The following is a 15,568-nucleotide window of genomic DNA, read 5'->3' as shown; positions in this document are numbered from 1 at the left end:
AGGCTAAGAGAAATAGAGAGTGCCTGTTCTCTGGTAGCCTCTATGATGACATGAAGGACTAATTGTGCCAGGCCAACCATGTCTCCTCAAAATACCATGGATCTTCTGGTGTATTTCCACTACACTCCATGAACTTCAAAAAATGGAAGCTTGGCATGAAACAAGCTTCTCAGCTCCTTTCATTTGCTCATTTGCAGTGTATATTCACAAATATTTTTCACCTTTTCACTTGTTGCAGAAAATGGTGGAAACTGAGGCAAGTGAAAAGCAAATAGGATTTGGAAGCTTTGTTCTGTAGTGTTTCGCTGTGGTTGGCAAAATGATTGCACTCTTGTACCAAATAGTTGCAAATGTACTGTATTTTGAAATATTTGAAAGTTAATTTTCCACATCAAGGTTATACAATATTTGGACAACCATAATTATTGTGACAGGAACAAATGTAGCCTTCCCTTGGGATCTCACAACCCCACTCTCTCTCTTTCAACATGACCATGAAGAGGAGAAGCTTTGGCTTCTGTTTTTTTATTTAACCACAGCTTGTTGTGTCATCTAAATTCAACAAATTTGTAAATTATAAGTATGGTTTGTTTGAAACAATAAAGCCCAAATAGTGCTCTGCGTAACAGAATGTTTCTCTCCAGATTCTTTAAGCTCTCTCTCAATCCCCCCCCCCATATATTATTAAATTGAGCTCATAATATTGCACAGTTAGCACCTTCACAAGGAATACTCACAAACTGAATCAATGTACGATCTCTGCACTGGGCATAAGTTCCACATAGATAGTCCAGAACCCACAAAAATAGTGGGAAACAAATTATATCGAGTTGTTTTTGTGTCATCAATGTATATGAAACCTCACAAAGGAGAAGATAGGTTCTTGCCAAAAGGGACTTGAAGTTTAGATACTGACACAAGGGACATAGCAGAGGAAAAGGAGAGAAATAAAATTAAGAGTCAAAAGAGGAAGATCATTTAGATGTAAACAGCCTGAAGCCTGCTCAGTCCCTTTGGAGGGATTTGAGGGGTGCAGTTGGGAGGCTGCATTAGCAATCTGGACAGCTGCTTGGCGCTGAATTTGGTAGGATGTATGAATTCCTTAATCACTTTTCAAAATGTCAACAGGGACTGAAGAAGCTGTGATAAGTTTAGTTTAGGCTACTGGCAGTTCTAGCTACACCTCTGAAAAAGAAATAGTTCATGACTCTCAGCAGTTTCCAATTTGTTATATGTAGTTGGGATTAGGATTAGGGAGCTCAAAATGCATTATAGCAGAAATAAGTGTTGTTAGTAAAATTCACATCTATAAATCTGTTATTGTTACTAATGAGTAAAAGTATGTGTTCCTCTGTTGTTGCTTTACATAGTATGAGTGCTTGCTGCCAGCAGCAAGCATCTCATTTTATCCTTGTCGCTGCTTTATTTAGTAACAAGGATTAATTGTACCTTTTAGTGTGTCCAACTGATGAGTCATTTTACATAAGCTGAGGACAAGTCCTCATCATGTTTGTCATTATTGTTTTGTTCAGATCTCTGGGCCTCAAATCTGCAATTAATATGTGTCAGTAGCCCCTTATGAAAAAATCTGTTTTCTAGATATACGAAGAGGGCTAAAAATGAACAGTCTATTTGTGTTATATTAATGTTTTCTAATTGTGGTTTGGCCACATTTGTACAAAGTTAAGGAACTGAATGTATATTTGGGTCGACCACACATAAAACCTTAAGCTTGGTTTATTTTTATTTTTTAAAAATAAGATGTGGATGTTTCAGTCTGAAGTATCATGCTGAAGTCTGTGTTTTTTTCCTAAATAGGAAGCAGGCATATTATTGCAGCCATGTGATGGAACAGAAGACGCGAAAGAGCCTGTTGGAGATAAGTATGTATTTTAGTATAAATGAGAGTATTGGGGGGGGGATGTGACAGTTTGCATTTCTAATATCAGCTTTGTGAATGCTGAATAATTTTTGTTGAGATAAAAAAAAAAATTAAAATTGAGTCATCATCCAGAAGTGATTTGACTGGCATGAGTACTTCTATTTGTTGTCAGAATAATGGAGAAAAATTGGCACTTATTTTATCCAAGTTTAGACTTTAAAGTCATTTGCTTTTAAAAATAGTGTTGATACTACCAGCACCCTTATTTTCTATTTTATGTGGACTGCTTAAGTGTCCAGGTTTTTGTGATTATTAATTGTTTTATTAGAGTAGGGAAATGGGAAAGCCAGTCAAGTTAATACTAATTTAATTTAAGCCTATCATCTGGCCTAGCAACCTTTTCGCCTTTCTGTTAACTCAGTTCTTGTACTTGCAGTTATTAATGTATCAGAAGGTCTTGTGGCTCTGACCCCAAATGTCTCCTCTAGCCAATTTCCTGCTATACATTCTGGCTCAATTCAGATAAATCATGGTTAAGGAAGTTTAACTATGGTTTCGCATGATGTCTGAATTGACAAACCATGGTTTGCAATCAGTTGACAAACTAGAACTGAAAGCCATTTTTAGTGGGTTTCCAAACCATGGTTTTTGCTAATTATGATTTCGCATGACCTCTGAATTGACGAACAATAGCTGTGGCTACTGCTATTGATCCACCTTCCAAGGCTACTACATCTAGAGATGAGAGTGTTGGGCAGATGAAAAACGAAAGCAGACAAGTATCTCTAAATGATCGTTTGCTTGATTGTTTGGAAGCTTAAACTGTTCATTGGGGTTCTGAATCATGATTGGCACAAACCATGGTTTAGTGTGATGTCTGAATTGAGCCTATATGTGTGGTATAAAAGAATAAATTGTCTTCACAGATGCTTTGAAGTAATAATCTGCTCAAACAATAATAAGACTCTGTTTATAGGCAAGATTGTACATCATTTGATGATGGCGACAAAATGACTTCACACGTGATTCTGGTAAGAAGTTGCTTCTTTATTTCTCCTTGTAAAGCTAGGCCTTAATGTTAAACATGCTTGCTTACTTAAATGTGCACTCTCCCTAAGAGTCTTGTGTTTCCTTTGTGCCAGAGTGGTTGCTTATGGGGGGGAGGGAGAGAGTGTTTGCTTATGTGTGGAGTTCATTGGCATAATGTTTAGTTATATTCACATTCATAGATCTTCTAGACAGAAAAACACTGAAATTAATTCAGAGGGTTTTTAAAATTTTTGGTTGTTTTTTTTTTTTTTTGCTGGAGACTGAAACTTGTTAACTCCACTGTAGAGTGATTAGAATAACTGTGATGTTTATTTACAGGGTTTTATTAGCAAAGTTTGTGATCCAAGTGTCAAAAATGAGTTGGAAGAACTGAAAAACAGAAATAACAATGCTCCCGAAGCCACATTGTGTGTCCCTGTACCACATCTTGATTTGAAGAATGTGAATGGTGGTGACATATGGGAAGGTAATTCTGAATCCTTTGATACTTTTGAAGAACAGAGTAATTCTGAAACTTTTCAGAAGCTTGCATTTGTTTTCCATTAACTTTTGGATGATTTCATAGCATTTTAAGAAATGAACTAGTAGCTGTTTGGAATAAGTGTGAAGAGAAAATAGATGGCAAGAATGATAGTTATGTTGAGGCTGCCACTCAGTTTATCCTAAATATAACCGAAAGCAAAGCAACCTAATGCTTATTCAAGCCCTTTAAAAGTATTCATATGCTTTTAACATTCCTGTACAACATGTGTGTGCTTCCAGTGAGTCACCTTTTTAGAGTAGAGAACTCTGTATATAGCTGGCATGGCAAGTATACTGTAACCCTCTGGCGAATCCACTACTAAATCTTTAAGCTACAAGGTAGGCGGGGATCATCCTAGAAATTATGCAGCGAATCCTTCATGCCTCTTCAGGTCAAGGATGGGGACAAAGACTGAAGGTTGTCTGTGCCAAGCTCACAGGGTCAAATCAGCAATCACCCCACCCCTTCTAGTTCAGCATCTTGTAATCACAGTAGCAATCCAGGTGCCTATGTGCAGCCCACAAGCAGGACCTGAGCACAACCCTGAGCTCTCCTGAACACAGCAGCAGAAATGGGAGCAGTTTCCCAGATCACTGTGCATATGAGATTCCTAGAACACCTGAGCCCAAGCAGCCATCAGAGCAGCCATACTCCTTGCCCTCCTATACTGTGGGAAATGAGTGGAAGCTTCCTTGAATGCTGTGCTCCTGAGGTGCCTTGAGTGCCTTGGCCAAGCAGAATTCACACCTCTCTTCTTTCTTTTCCTACAAGAAAGGAGCATGTAGGCCATATAATGGCCAAACCAGAAGGCTTCGTAGCCACAGTTTTTAACTTTGGTACAAAGTGCAGCCCTAAATGATATACAATGGCATGTAGTGTTAGTGCTTACTTATGAAGCAAGTACTGCCCTGTTGTATAACAAATTTGAATACTCGTAATTCAACTAACCTCAATATTAATATCAATTTGAGGTATAGATATTGTTTTGTGTATAATTTAAAAATCAACCTGGTGTTCTTGTGTAGTATCAGGCATTTTGGGCTATTCTTTTTACACTAAGGAGTAAATAAAAATTGTTGGGAGTTTCTTATAGAACGGGAAAGGTGAATACCTGGACACCAGGAACACAGACATGAAACTTTCAGTCTTCGGTTGTTGTTTTTTGGATTATAAAAAGTATGAATGCTATTGCATCAGATGTAACGCCAAGCCATAATTTGGCACTATGAGAATGACCCTGGAAGGAGTCTGACTTTTGCACTCCCTCATCTACCTTCTCCAAATACATTTAGAGTAATTAAGGACTTCATTGTTTTCAGCAAACCATATGGAAAACTGTGATTTGCACGTGTCCAATAAATTAGCATTTGATCCTAATTTGCAGAACAAACACAAATGGTTGTTTGCTAGTCTGGATGTAAGGGGAAACTTTATGCTGAAAGCCAGGAATATTGGAGGAAGGCACACATACCAAACCATGTAGCTGAGCCAGTGTGTGGATGTGTACCAATATTAATCCCAGCATAGATTTACTTCCTACATAGGTGATAGCTTCCATCCCCATTTTCCCCCTGAATCTAAGCATAAGAAGTGTACTTTGTGCCCAAATATCTGCTTTAAAAGCAACAACAGTCCTTTGTTATGGTAGGAATGTCAGCTTGTCAGGTTGCTTTTAGAAGAAAACACGTGGCAAGTAGGATTTCTTAGTATGTTTGCTGCTGTACTCTGTACCTCCTTTGTGCTCTTGGAAGGTCTTGCATGGTCCTTTGGACCCTGGACTAAATCTGGTCATTTTCTGTTCTCTCGAAATCAATTAGAATTCTAGTATGCTAAACTTTTTATGTTAGACTAGTTGGATTTCCTGTGTAAGCCTGTGGGATCCTGGTCTACTTCATTGGTTTGCAGAGTGAGGTCTGCTTAGTATGTTGTGATTAAAAAATCTGCTTCAACTAGTATTAACATTTATCATTCTAATTAAACAAATGCATGTATTGAGTGCACAAATAATTTAATTATTTCCCTGCATTTTGAATTGCTATTACTGTCTTTAAAAATATGAGCAAAAACTGTCTTGTGTGGAAATCCTCTTCCTTTAAAAATGTGTTTTGCTAAAACATGGGAAAGCATGTGGCTTTTTGTTTGTCACCTCTGATCCAACCCTCCTGGAAAGGCTTTTAATTAATAAAGGGCCTAATCTTGAGTGGTGCTGGGCACCTTCAACTGTCCCACATCATTGGGAATGGAGTGCTCACACCTGGCCCACTCAGTTGGAAGACTTTCCTTGTGCTGTACTTCCTACATGTTATGTATGGTTTGTTCTAACTGTGCGATGTGTTCACTTCAGTATTTTTTGCCATTTTTTCATTTATTAGCACCATGCCCTATCACTTTTCCCCTCATTGATTTCAAAACAATGCATCTGCAGACAGAAGGGGAGGGTAAGTATGGCTCGCCATACATTCAGTTATCTACATTTTTTCATGGTTATGGTTGCTTTCAAATTACCCCTTTACCTGCTGCCTTCTGAAGAGCCATAACTCACTTACAGAGGCACATGCCTTGCCTGCATCAGGTTCCAGGTTCAGGTAAAGCATTCCAACCAGCAGGGCTGGAAATACCTTTGCTTGAGACCTTGGAGAGCTGCTACCAGTCAGAGTGTTTATTAATCTGCTAGATGGACAACCATGCTCACAACATGAGGACATGCTTGGTTTGTGTTTTTTAAACCCGGCATCTTTTATTTCAAGACGGTGATTCCTTAAAGGCATTTTTGTACTCGGTGGGAAGCAGGTACAAGTGGGTCACTCAGCATTTTGTTGTGTTACCATTCCATATTCTTTGAACTTAGCATTCAAGTAGAAGAATTGCACTGGAAATTATGGTGGCTATACTTATCCTGATAGCAGCTAAGCAGACAGCTAAAAAGCCCTTAAGAGAGATGTAGATACAAATTTTTAAGGGACATTAACAAGGATTTTGTTTCCTGGGATCCCTTACTTAATCTTTCAGTTCCTTTAAAGCAGAAATTGTTTTATAAAACATATCAACAAATCATTTCCCCCCTCAAATTTGGAATTTTATTCTGTTCTTTTTTTCATGTTTGAAAACAATTTATGCTCCTTCAGCATCGCTCTAAGACTAGTGAACTAATCCTATATATCAACACATGAAGGAAGTCAGAACTCTTTATATACTGAAGCATAGTTGATTTTGTTTTGTTTTCTAACAGTACAGTCCTATACATGTCTACTTAGAGGTAAGCCCTGTTGAGTTTAATGGGACTTTCTCTTAGTCAAGCATATATAGGATTGCAACCTAAGAATTGTAAAAGATCGTATTCATTATCTTCATGTAGATGGATCAATGCACTTAATGTTGCACTTGAACTATTTCAGTGTGCCTTTTATTGCTTTTACAGAAAATATCTGCTGCCAGTGGATTAAACATCCCACTGGCTTTGTTGTGTTATCTAAAATGCACACTGTATATAATTTGTTGTGCAGAATTGTACAACTTTTTAAAGTAATGCATGCTGACTATTTAGAAAAATGCGTAAGTTGTATACACTCATGAATATTGTTGTATATGTATTTTGGGTGTATTGGGCTATTTCTTTTTTGTTTGCTTTATGACATGTAGCTTTCCAGTGCATTTCACTATTCATTTTGTGTATAAGCATACTATTTAATGCACACTTGGTTTTCTTGTGACCCTATAATACCTAAGTGCCATTTGCTTTTTATTTCATTGTCTTTTGTAGAGCCGTTTCCTGCTTTTAAATCTTGGCAGGAAGAGAGTGAATCTGGAGAAGCTCAGCTTTCTCCACAAGCTGGAAGAATGAATCATCCTCTGGAAGAAGACAGTCATCCCATATTGTCACATCGGAGTTTGGATTTTGGACAAAGCCAGCGTTTTTTGCATGATCCCGAAAAAGCAGATTCTTCATCTAAAGCACTTTCCTTTGTTAGGTAGGTAGTTAATGCTCACAACTAAGCTACATAAGATCAAATTCTCATGTCTGGAGTCAGTTCTCTTTAGAAAAGAGGTGTTTTGGTATAAAAGCTGAGATAGAATTGTAGAATTAGAAGGGACCCCAAGTGTCATCTAGTCCATCTTCCTGCATTGCAGACTTGGGAGACTTCTGTACCTAGTATGTAGAAATCTCAAACCTGATTTTAATTTGGATCCATTAAATATGCTCATTGAAATCTAATCAGGACTAACTTAAGCCCTACTGGATCCAATGGGTCTAGTCAAAGTTGTAACTACAAGGAAAGGTTAGAGCATTTTCGTCTTTTTCATTGAGAAGTAAGGTGGGACACAATAGAGGTGTATAAGATAACATGGGGCGGTCTTCACCTAATCTGTCATTGCAAAGCCTGTACAAGGGATTTTGCTTGTGCAGTAGAGTTCCTTCCCTCCCCCTCACACCTCTGGAATTGGCCTGGGGGGGGGTCAGGAGAACTCCTAGAACAGCACATTGGTGAAAGGAGCGGGGCTGATCGATCATTCCATCGGGCAGGCAGCAGTTCGCCATAGAGCAACATTGAATTCCACCCAAAGTGTACAGAAAGTGGACATGAAGATGTTTTTCATCTTCTCTCATAACACTAGTACGCAGGTCCATCCTGTACCTCTTTATACGGTGCATAAACTATGTTTTTTGCTGCCAACTTGGATGGCTTTGAAAGGGATTAGACCAATTTATAGATAATAAGGCTACTAACTATGATGGCTTTATTCCGCCCGGTGAAGGCATAATGCCTTTGAGTACTTGCAGCTGAGAATCGCACGTGGGGAGAGGGCTTCTGCAGGCAGGCCCTCCTTTTCAGCTTCCTATAGGCATTTGGTTGGCCACTGTGAGAACGGGATGCTGGACTTGATGGGCTTTGGCCTGATCCAGCAGAGCTGGTCTTCTGTTCATAACTAAGTCTGGATCCAATCCATTTATGCTTAAACTACATGGTCATTGTTGTGATGCTATCTAGTCTGACTTTTAGTGTGTGTGGATTTTCCACCTGTTTCCAGCTAACGTAAAGCAGATTTTGCACTGTGGTTGTAGAGAGAGGCATTCTAGAGTACACTGAACCCACCCATAATAGGCAAAATGTTATATCATTTTAATGATAGAGACTTGCCTTGCCCTGAGTTCTGATTCATGTTAGTTATTGAGCATTGTTATACAGTGGTGCCCCGCAAGACGAATGCCTCGCAAGACGGAAAACCCGCTAGACGAAAGGGTTTTCCGTTTTTGAGCTGCTTCACAAGATGATTTTCCCTATGGGGTTGCTTTGCAAGACGAAAACGTGTTCCGATTTTTTCCCGCTCCCCCCCTTTTTCTAAGCCGCTAATCACCTTTTAGCCGCTAATCCGCTAAGCCTTTAATAGCCTCTAAGCCTTTAATAGCCGCTAAGCCTTTAATTCCGCTAAGCCGCTAATAGGGTTGCTTCGCAAGACGAAAAAACCGCTAGATGAAGAGACTCGCGGAATGGATTAATTTCGTCTTGCGAGGCACCACTGTACAATAATACTTTTCTGGTTATGAAAATTATACATAAACCAACCATTGTCATGACAAAGTTTTTTCAATTTTTTCTGAAGTGGAAGAACAATGGAAAGCATACTCAGTCAAGGCTTTAAGCCTCATGTGGGCTTGAACCATCTTCTTGCCACAAGCTTTCTTCGTTTTACAATGCTACAACTGACTTCAGTGCTCCTAAACATATTTATAGCTGCAAAAAGTGTTAAGGGTTGTGTCTAGCACTGCTGTTGCATGAATGGAACAAACTTACACTCACACATTGGGATTTGCCCTTTTCCTCCCCACTGTCATCTTCAAAACCATCTCCAGACGGGGGGACCCCCTGCAGCAAATTTTGGTGATGAATTGGGGTAGCGGAGAGAAATTTAGATACAGTCCATAGTGTTGAACTTAGAGAGCAGTGTTTGTTTCCTAACATGTCAGCTTTTTTTTCCTTTTCTTTTCCAGTGTTAGCTAAATTGTTTGCCATTCTCAAGATCTCATTTCCCTGTGTACTTGTATTTTTCACTACCATTCTTCACTGCTTCTTAAGCACATTTGTTGGAGCCAGGCAGACCATAGACCTATAGCACCTACATCTGTAGAGCCTTCATCTTGGTGTTTACAGCAATAAGGTCCCTTGGCTTTAATTAAAATGGAAATTGGTTGGTTTTGCCTCAGAGCAATAGAGGTCTGGGAAAATCTATGGAGAAATGGTGATGTCCATTTGTTTTTCTTTTTTAAATGCATAGTTGTTACTCATTTTGCTAAGCAGGTGCTAGGGAATTCAGGCTTCGGAGATCTTGCCTGATGATACACTTGTTCTGTATCTTTTTCTCTGCTGCCTTTTACTTTTGACCCCATGCAAATATGTCTTCTGAGACTATGTTTAACAATGTGCACTTTGCATAAGCATGCATAAGCATTTTCTACACAACCTTTGACTCAAACCTTGTCAGGTTTCCCCCCTAGTATTAACAAAATACTTGGAGCTTATGTTTTATATGGTACCATGGTGCATGGAGCAGTATTTGTGTTGTTCAGTAAGAAATAACTTCTTAATCTGCCTGGATCACAGCATGTCGTCAGTTGTCCAAATTTGTGACTACGTTTCCAAAACATCAATTTAAAATAGTACTACTTTCACTTCCCTGGACTTAACTGCCCCTGCTGCAGAAAATCTTGTTTCTTCCTATGTTGTCGGCACCAGATGAGTCTTTGGTACATTTAGAGTTGTTACCATCTTGATCCTGAGATCATCACAAATCATGGTATGATTAGCAGTGACATTTTTCTTCAAGTGCCTATTCATTAGATTCATAGGTATCCTATTGCTGGTTATTTGATGATTATTTAATTTCTGTACTGCTTAATATATTTAAAATATCTCTAAGCGGTTTACAGACAACTGGAGCAACAACAGGCAACTTAAATTGTTACAAAAATAGTTACATATAAAAACATTACATTAACACAGTTACTAATGTATATAAATCAGTATCAGTTCATTTTCCTTCTGACACACCCTCCCTCTCATCCTCTGGGTTTTCACCCAGGGTCCAAACAAACACTCAGCTCAACCACAAAAGTTTCACAGCGAGGAGAGTTCCTAGAAACAGCAGTTGTGGCTGTAGTCTCTCATTCTAGTCTTGCTTTTTATGAGTAATCCCAAGGTGGATGGTACTTCAGCAGGCTGCCTCCAGCTGTGTCCCATTCAGCTGCACTCTCCACACCCAGTTCTAGGTACAACAAGTTTGTTGAGTTTCCCAGGGGGTCCGAAGGATCGGCAGAGGGGCACCTCTACTCGCAGCTCTTTCTTTACTCTCTGTTTCAACCTGTGGCTTATTCATTTTGTTTCATTGTGGCTTTTCTGGCAGCCATAATACCATCTTTGAAGCTAATGATCTGTTCTGATGTTCCATTTCTGCATGTGCATTGGGACAAAATAGTCTTAAGATAGTCTTAAGCCTTGGCTTCTCCTTCCTCCTAAAACTGAACTTTGTAACATTCATAATGCTTCGGCATACCTCATAATGAGTAAATATATACCAGGTGGGCAGACTTGTGCAATAAAGAATTAGTAGCTAAGGTGCATTAGAGAATTTTTTCTTAAGTCTGGAAGGGGAAAGGCTGTACCAAAGGTACAAAACAAACACACGTTTTAGGGAGAAAAACTTCAATTTTCAGGTTACCAGTGACAAAAATTTGTATATTTACATGCATATCTTCATGGTTCTGAGATGAATGGTACTTATTTTCATCAGTGTTGATTTTCTTTCTTTTTTGCTCTCTTCCTCTTTTTATGTGCTTCCAGTGTTTTCACTTTTCAAGTGCACCATTTGAATTTGAGGCTGTAAAGGGAGATTAACTTTTTTCCGGCAGAATATTGATCAGAATATTATTCAGAGAGTAAAATAGTCTTAAAGAAGGCAAAATAGGAAGGGTGAATTGTTGACAACACTGAGGTGAAATCTGTGCTACTCGAGAAGTTCCAACCCCTCCTGAGTCAATTTGGGAGAGTGTGTGGAGAAGGGGGGAAAGCCCCATTGCTCTAGTGGAAGTCCTTGTGCAGGTTTCTGCTGCGGGATGTGTTAGTTGAATCCAGCCCTTAGTGTTTGCTTTTAGCTAGCATAAGCTCCAAATCTTAGTGTCTTTTTGTCGTCTGGCTGTAGAGAGAACATCTAATGCACCCTTTAAAATGGGGTAGCTGTTGCAGGTCACATCACTACAAGGAGGGAGGAAATAGAATACATTAAGAAAAAGGCATAGAAAAGCTATAAAACTTTGTCGGGAATATCCTGCCAGTTTGATTTCCAGTTCTTCATCTGATGCTTTGAAACTAAGAATCCTAAAATCATGCATAGAATTCAGCACTTGTAGGAGTGGTTGGCTCTGAATCTGAATTGTTAGCTTTTATTCAACTGAGCTAAGTAACAATGCTATTGTGAAAATAATAGTTGAAATGAGCTTTTAAGATAGTGTTCCATTAATCCCTGCATTATAAACAATTTGATAATGGTGTCAGAGAGAATACATCATTTTCTGTTACTGCTTTTACCAGATACCTTTTAAGTTGTGGTGTGAAAGAGTTGTACTTTTCCCATAGAGGAGGGTTTGCAACGGTTTAATAGTTTTTTAGATGTTATGGTTTACAGCTTTTGGAAGATATCAATCATCTTGTGGCAAGAGGAAGGGGTGGCCCTTATGAGTGACTCAAGCACTTGACTGACAGCTTTTTCACCTGCCATGTTCTCATCTGAGCAAAATGCAGCTTTAGTGAGGAATTAGTGACAATGTTGTGTGAGAGAAGTTAACAGGTGAGACTATTTTTGTTCTGGCCTTTGTGATAGAAATATAAATGTACACCTGCTCACTGTTTTCCAGTGTTGTGCATTTTACAATATGTGTATTCAGTATCTAAAACCTTGCCCTTTAAATGCAGAACTCGAAGAGCATCATTTAATAGTTCTAAGGATGACAGAAGGGAAGACAAGACTCCTTATCAGCTAGTCAAAAAGCTGCAGAAAAAAATAAGGCAGTTTGAGGAGCAGTTTGAAAAAGACAAAAATTTCAAGGTAAGCTGCTGTTACACATTGGTAGCTAGCTAGCATTCCCAAAATTAAAAGTTTTGTTTTTCACATGGCTCTATGTATTCCTGTATTGTAGTCAGTGAAAAGGTCTCAATTGTATCCCAAAAAATCTATTGGGGGTTGGGCAGAACTAGATGGCTTGATCCAGCATGGTACTTCTTAGGTTCTTAATTCTCTGACCCAAAGAAGTTGCATGCTCGGGTGTATGAAAAACACAAGCCCAGATTTTGCTGCTGTTACTTACTTTGTCCAGCAAGGGGCATGGAGAACTCTTCCAATGAAGATGTCAACCCTGTTAAATTCAGTGTGTGTGTGATTTCTGAGAATCCTAATGCTATACATATCTCTTTTCAGCCGTCGTATTCTGATATTGCAGCAAATCCAAAGGTTTTAAAATGGATGACAGAGCTTACCAAATTGAAAAAGCAAATAAAAGGTAAGAATTTTGTGTTTCATCTTCTTGGGCTTTCACACCTTTCATTGGACCTTACTGGAGAGAAGGGTGACTCATTTTTCACTCTGATTATACAGTGGTACCTCAGGTTACATACGCTTCAGGTTACCAACGCTTCAGGTTACACACTCCGCTAACCCAGAAATAGTGCTTCAGGTTAAGAACTTTGCTTCAGGATAAGAACAGAAATTGGGCTCCAGCGGCGCGGCAGCAGTAGGAGGCCCCATTAGCTAAAGTGGTGCTTCAGGTTAAGAACAATTTCAGGTTAAGAACGGACCTCCGGAACGAATTAAGTACTTAACCCGAGGTACCACTGTATATTAATGAATAAGTTTCTTGTTTCTGTGTTGTCTCAAGTAATTGACTTTGACTTTGGGTTTGGTACTTTCTTGAATACAGATGCAAAGCACAAAAGCTCAGATGGAGAATTCATACCTCAGACACGGCCACGAAGTAACACTCTTCCAAAAAGCTTCGGCTCATCTTTGGATCATGAAGACGAAGAAAATGAAGATGATCACCGGATTGCACAGAAAGAAAGGAAGCCTACCAAGGAGGCCACAGTGGAACTCATTTTTAAAAGGCTGAAGGAAAAACGAATTGAAAGCTGCCTTCCAGAAGATATAAAGGTACAGTGGTGCCTCGCAAGACGAAATTAATCCGTTCCGCGAGTCTTTGTCTAGCGGTTTTTTCGTCTTGCGAAGCAACCCTATTAGCGGCTTAGTGGCTTAGCGCTATTAGCGGTTTAGCGGCTATTAAAGGCTTAGCGGCTATTAAAGGATTAGCGGATTAGCAGCTAAAAGGCTATTAAAGGCTTAGCGGCTTAGAAAAAGGGGGGGAGCGAAAAAAAATTGGAACACTTGCAAGACGTTTTCGTCTTGCAAAGCAAGCCCATACGGGAAATCGTCTTGCGAAGCAGCTCAAAAACAGAAAACCCTTTCGTCTAGCGGGTTTTCCGTCTTGCGAGGCATTCGTCTTGCGGGGCACCACTGTATATATGCCTATTTTGTACTTGTATTGTTGCACTTGAAGAAATGAAAATAGTACAGTTCATCTTATTTTACAGCACTTGCAAATTTCCTAAGGCAGTCGACTTGCAACTTATGCACATTTAAGTTGTGCGATTGTAGCTTAACATGCTTGTCCAAAAAGGGGGGGCAGGGGGGATGACGGCAATCCCACCCACCATACTGGGAGAGTATTCAGAGGTGCATGGAGAGGTTATAGTGGCCTTGGGAGAGCACATACGGCTTTTGGAGAGATTACAAGAGTCTTCAGTGGCCTTGGGAGAGTTTTTTAAAGGGTTGTTTTGACTATTAATGATTTTGGCTTTGCATGCCAAACCCAAGGCCACGTAACCCCCACACAAGATGAGAGTCAACTGTATAACATGCAGCACTAGATTACAGTGATCATTCACTGTATTTTAATTTTATAAGCAGACACTTGCACAAACTATTGCAAAGTCTCAAATGCACATATGGAGTAAGAGTTGTCATTTGGTATTAGGGTACAGTTTCCTGACAGTAGGAGAAGCCTCATGCAGCAGGTGCCATTATCTGAGTTTTGAACTCTTTTGGAGCTTTTGGGCCGTATATTTATAAAATATATTCAGTATAGCTGTCTTGTCTTTTATAATTTTAGCTTCAGAAGGAAGCTTACACTAAAGAGCATATTTAGAGTAAGACACTTGTCTCTCTTGTTACAGAAAATGACGAAGGATGATCTGGTAGAAGAAAAAACGTCTCTCCAAAAAAGTCTCTTGTACTATGAAAGTCAGCATGGACGACCGGTAATATTCATTATTTCATTCTCTGCAATTATTTAATACACAGTTAATGTGGTTAATGTCTGGAGGTGGTTGGAGGATGGATGGCGGGTAACAGATTGAGATTGAATCCTGACAAGACAGAAGTACTGTTTTGGGGGGACAGGAGGCAGGCAGGTGTGGAGGATTCCCTGGTCCTGAATGGGGTAACTGTGCCCCTGAAGGACCAGGTACGCAGCCTGGGAGTCATTTTGGACTCACAGCTGTCCATGGAGGCACAGGTCAAATCTGTGTCCAGGGCAGCTGTTTACCAGCTCCATCTGGTACACAGGCTGAGACCCTATCTGCCTGTGGATTGCCTCGCCAGAGTGGTGCATGCTTTGGTTATCTCCTGCTTGGACTACTGCAATGCGCTCTATGTGGGGCTACCTTTGAAGGTGACCCGGAAACTATAACTAATCCAGAACGCGGCAGCCAGACTGGTGACTGGGAGTAGCCGCCGAGACCATATAACACCGGTCTTGAAAGACCTACATTGGCTCCCAGTGCGTTTCTGAGCACAATTCAAAGTGTTGGTGCTGACCTTTAAAGCCCTAAACGACCTCGGTTCAGTATATCTGAAGGAGCGTCTCCACCCCCATCATTCTACCCAGACACTGAGGTCCAGCACCGAGGGCCTTCTGGCGGTTTCCTCACTGCGAGAAGCCAAGTTACAGGGAACCAGGCAGAGGGCCTTCTCGGTGGTGGCGCCCTCCCTGTGGAATGCCCTCCCACCAGATG

The 15,568-nt window shown here is 40.0% G+C and overlaps 1 protein-coding gene across 6 annotated transcripts in view; it reads left to right on the top strand.

Annotated features, from left to right (window-relative positions):
• The window catches only part of FAM13B (family with sequence similarity 13 member B), a 58,591-nt gene that overhangs the window by 35,238 nt on the left and 7,785 nt on the right, over positions 1-15,568 (top strand). For 5 of the 6 annotated variants that reach the window (XM_082211490.1, XM_082211487.1, XM_082211491.1 and 2 more), the window contains 9 exons: positions 1,819-1,883; positions 2,859-2,913; positions 3,251-3,398; positions 5,828-5,893; positions 7,216-7,423; positions 12,419-12,551; positions 12,921-13,002; positions 13,420-13,649; positions 14,729-14,812. In XM_082211490.1, coding sequence (XP_082067616.1) covers positions 1,819-1,883; positions 2,859-2,913; positions 3,251-3,398; positions 5,828-5,893; positions 7,216-7,423; positions 12,419-12,551; positions 12,921-13,002; positions 13,420-13,649; positions 14,729-14,812 — 1,071 coding nt within the window. The remainder of the gene's footprint in view (positions 1-1,818; positions 1,884-2,858; positions 2,914-3,250; positions 3,399-5,827; positions 5,894-7,215; positions 7,424-12,418; positions 12,552-12,920; positions 13,003-13,419; positions 13,650-14,728; positions 14,813-15,568) is intronic. The other variant, XM_082211492.1, reaches the window with a different exon arrangement.

This window comes from Podarcis vaucheri, assembly GCF_965113315.1.
Source record: "Podarcis vaucheri genome assembly, chromosome: 2".
In the NCBI taxonomy this organism is placed as follows: domain Eukaryota; kingdom Metazoa; phylum Chordata; class Lepidosauria; order Squamata; family Lacertidae; genus Podarcis; species Podarcis vaucheri.
This window is presented reverse-complemented; position numbering and strand designations above follow the sequence as displayed.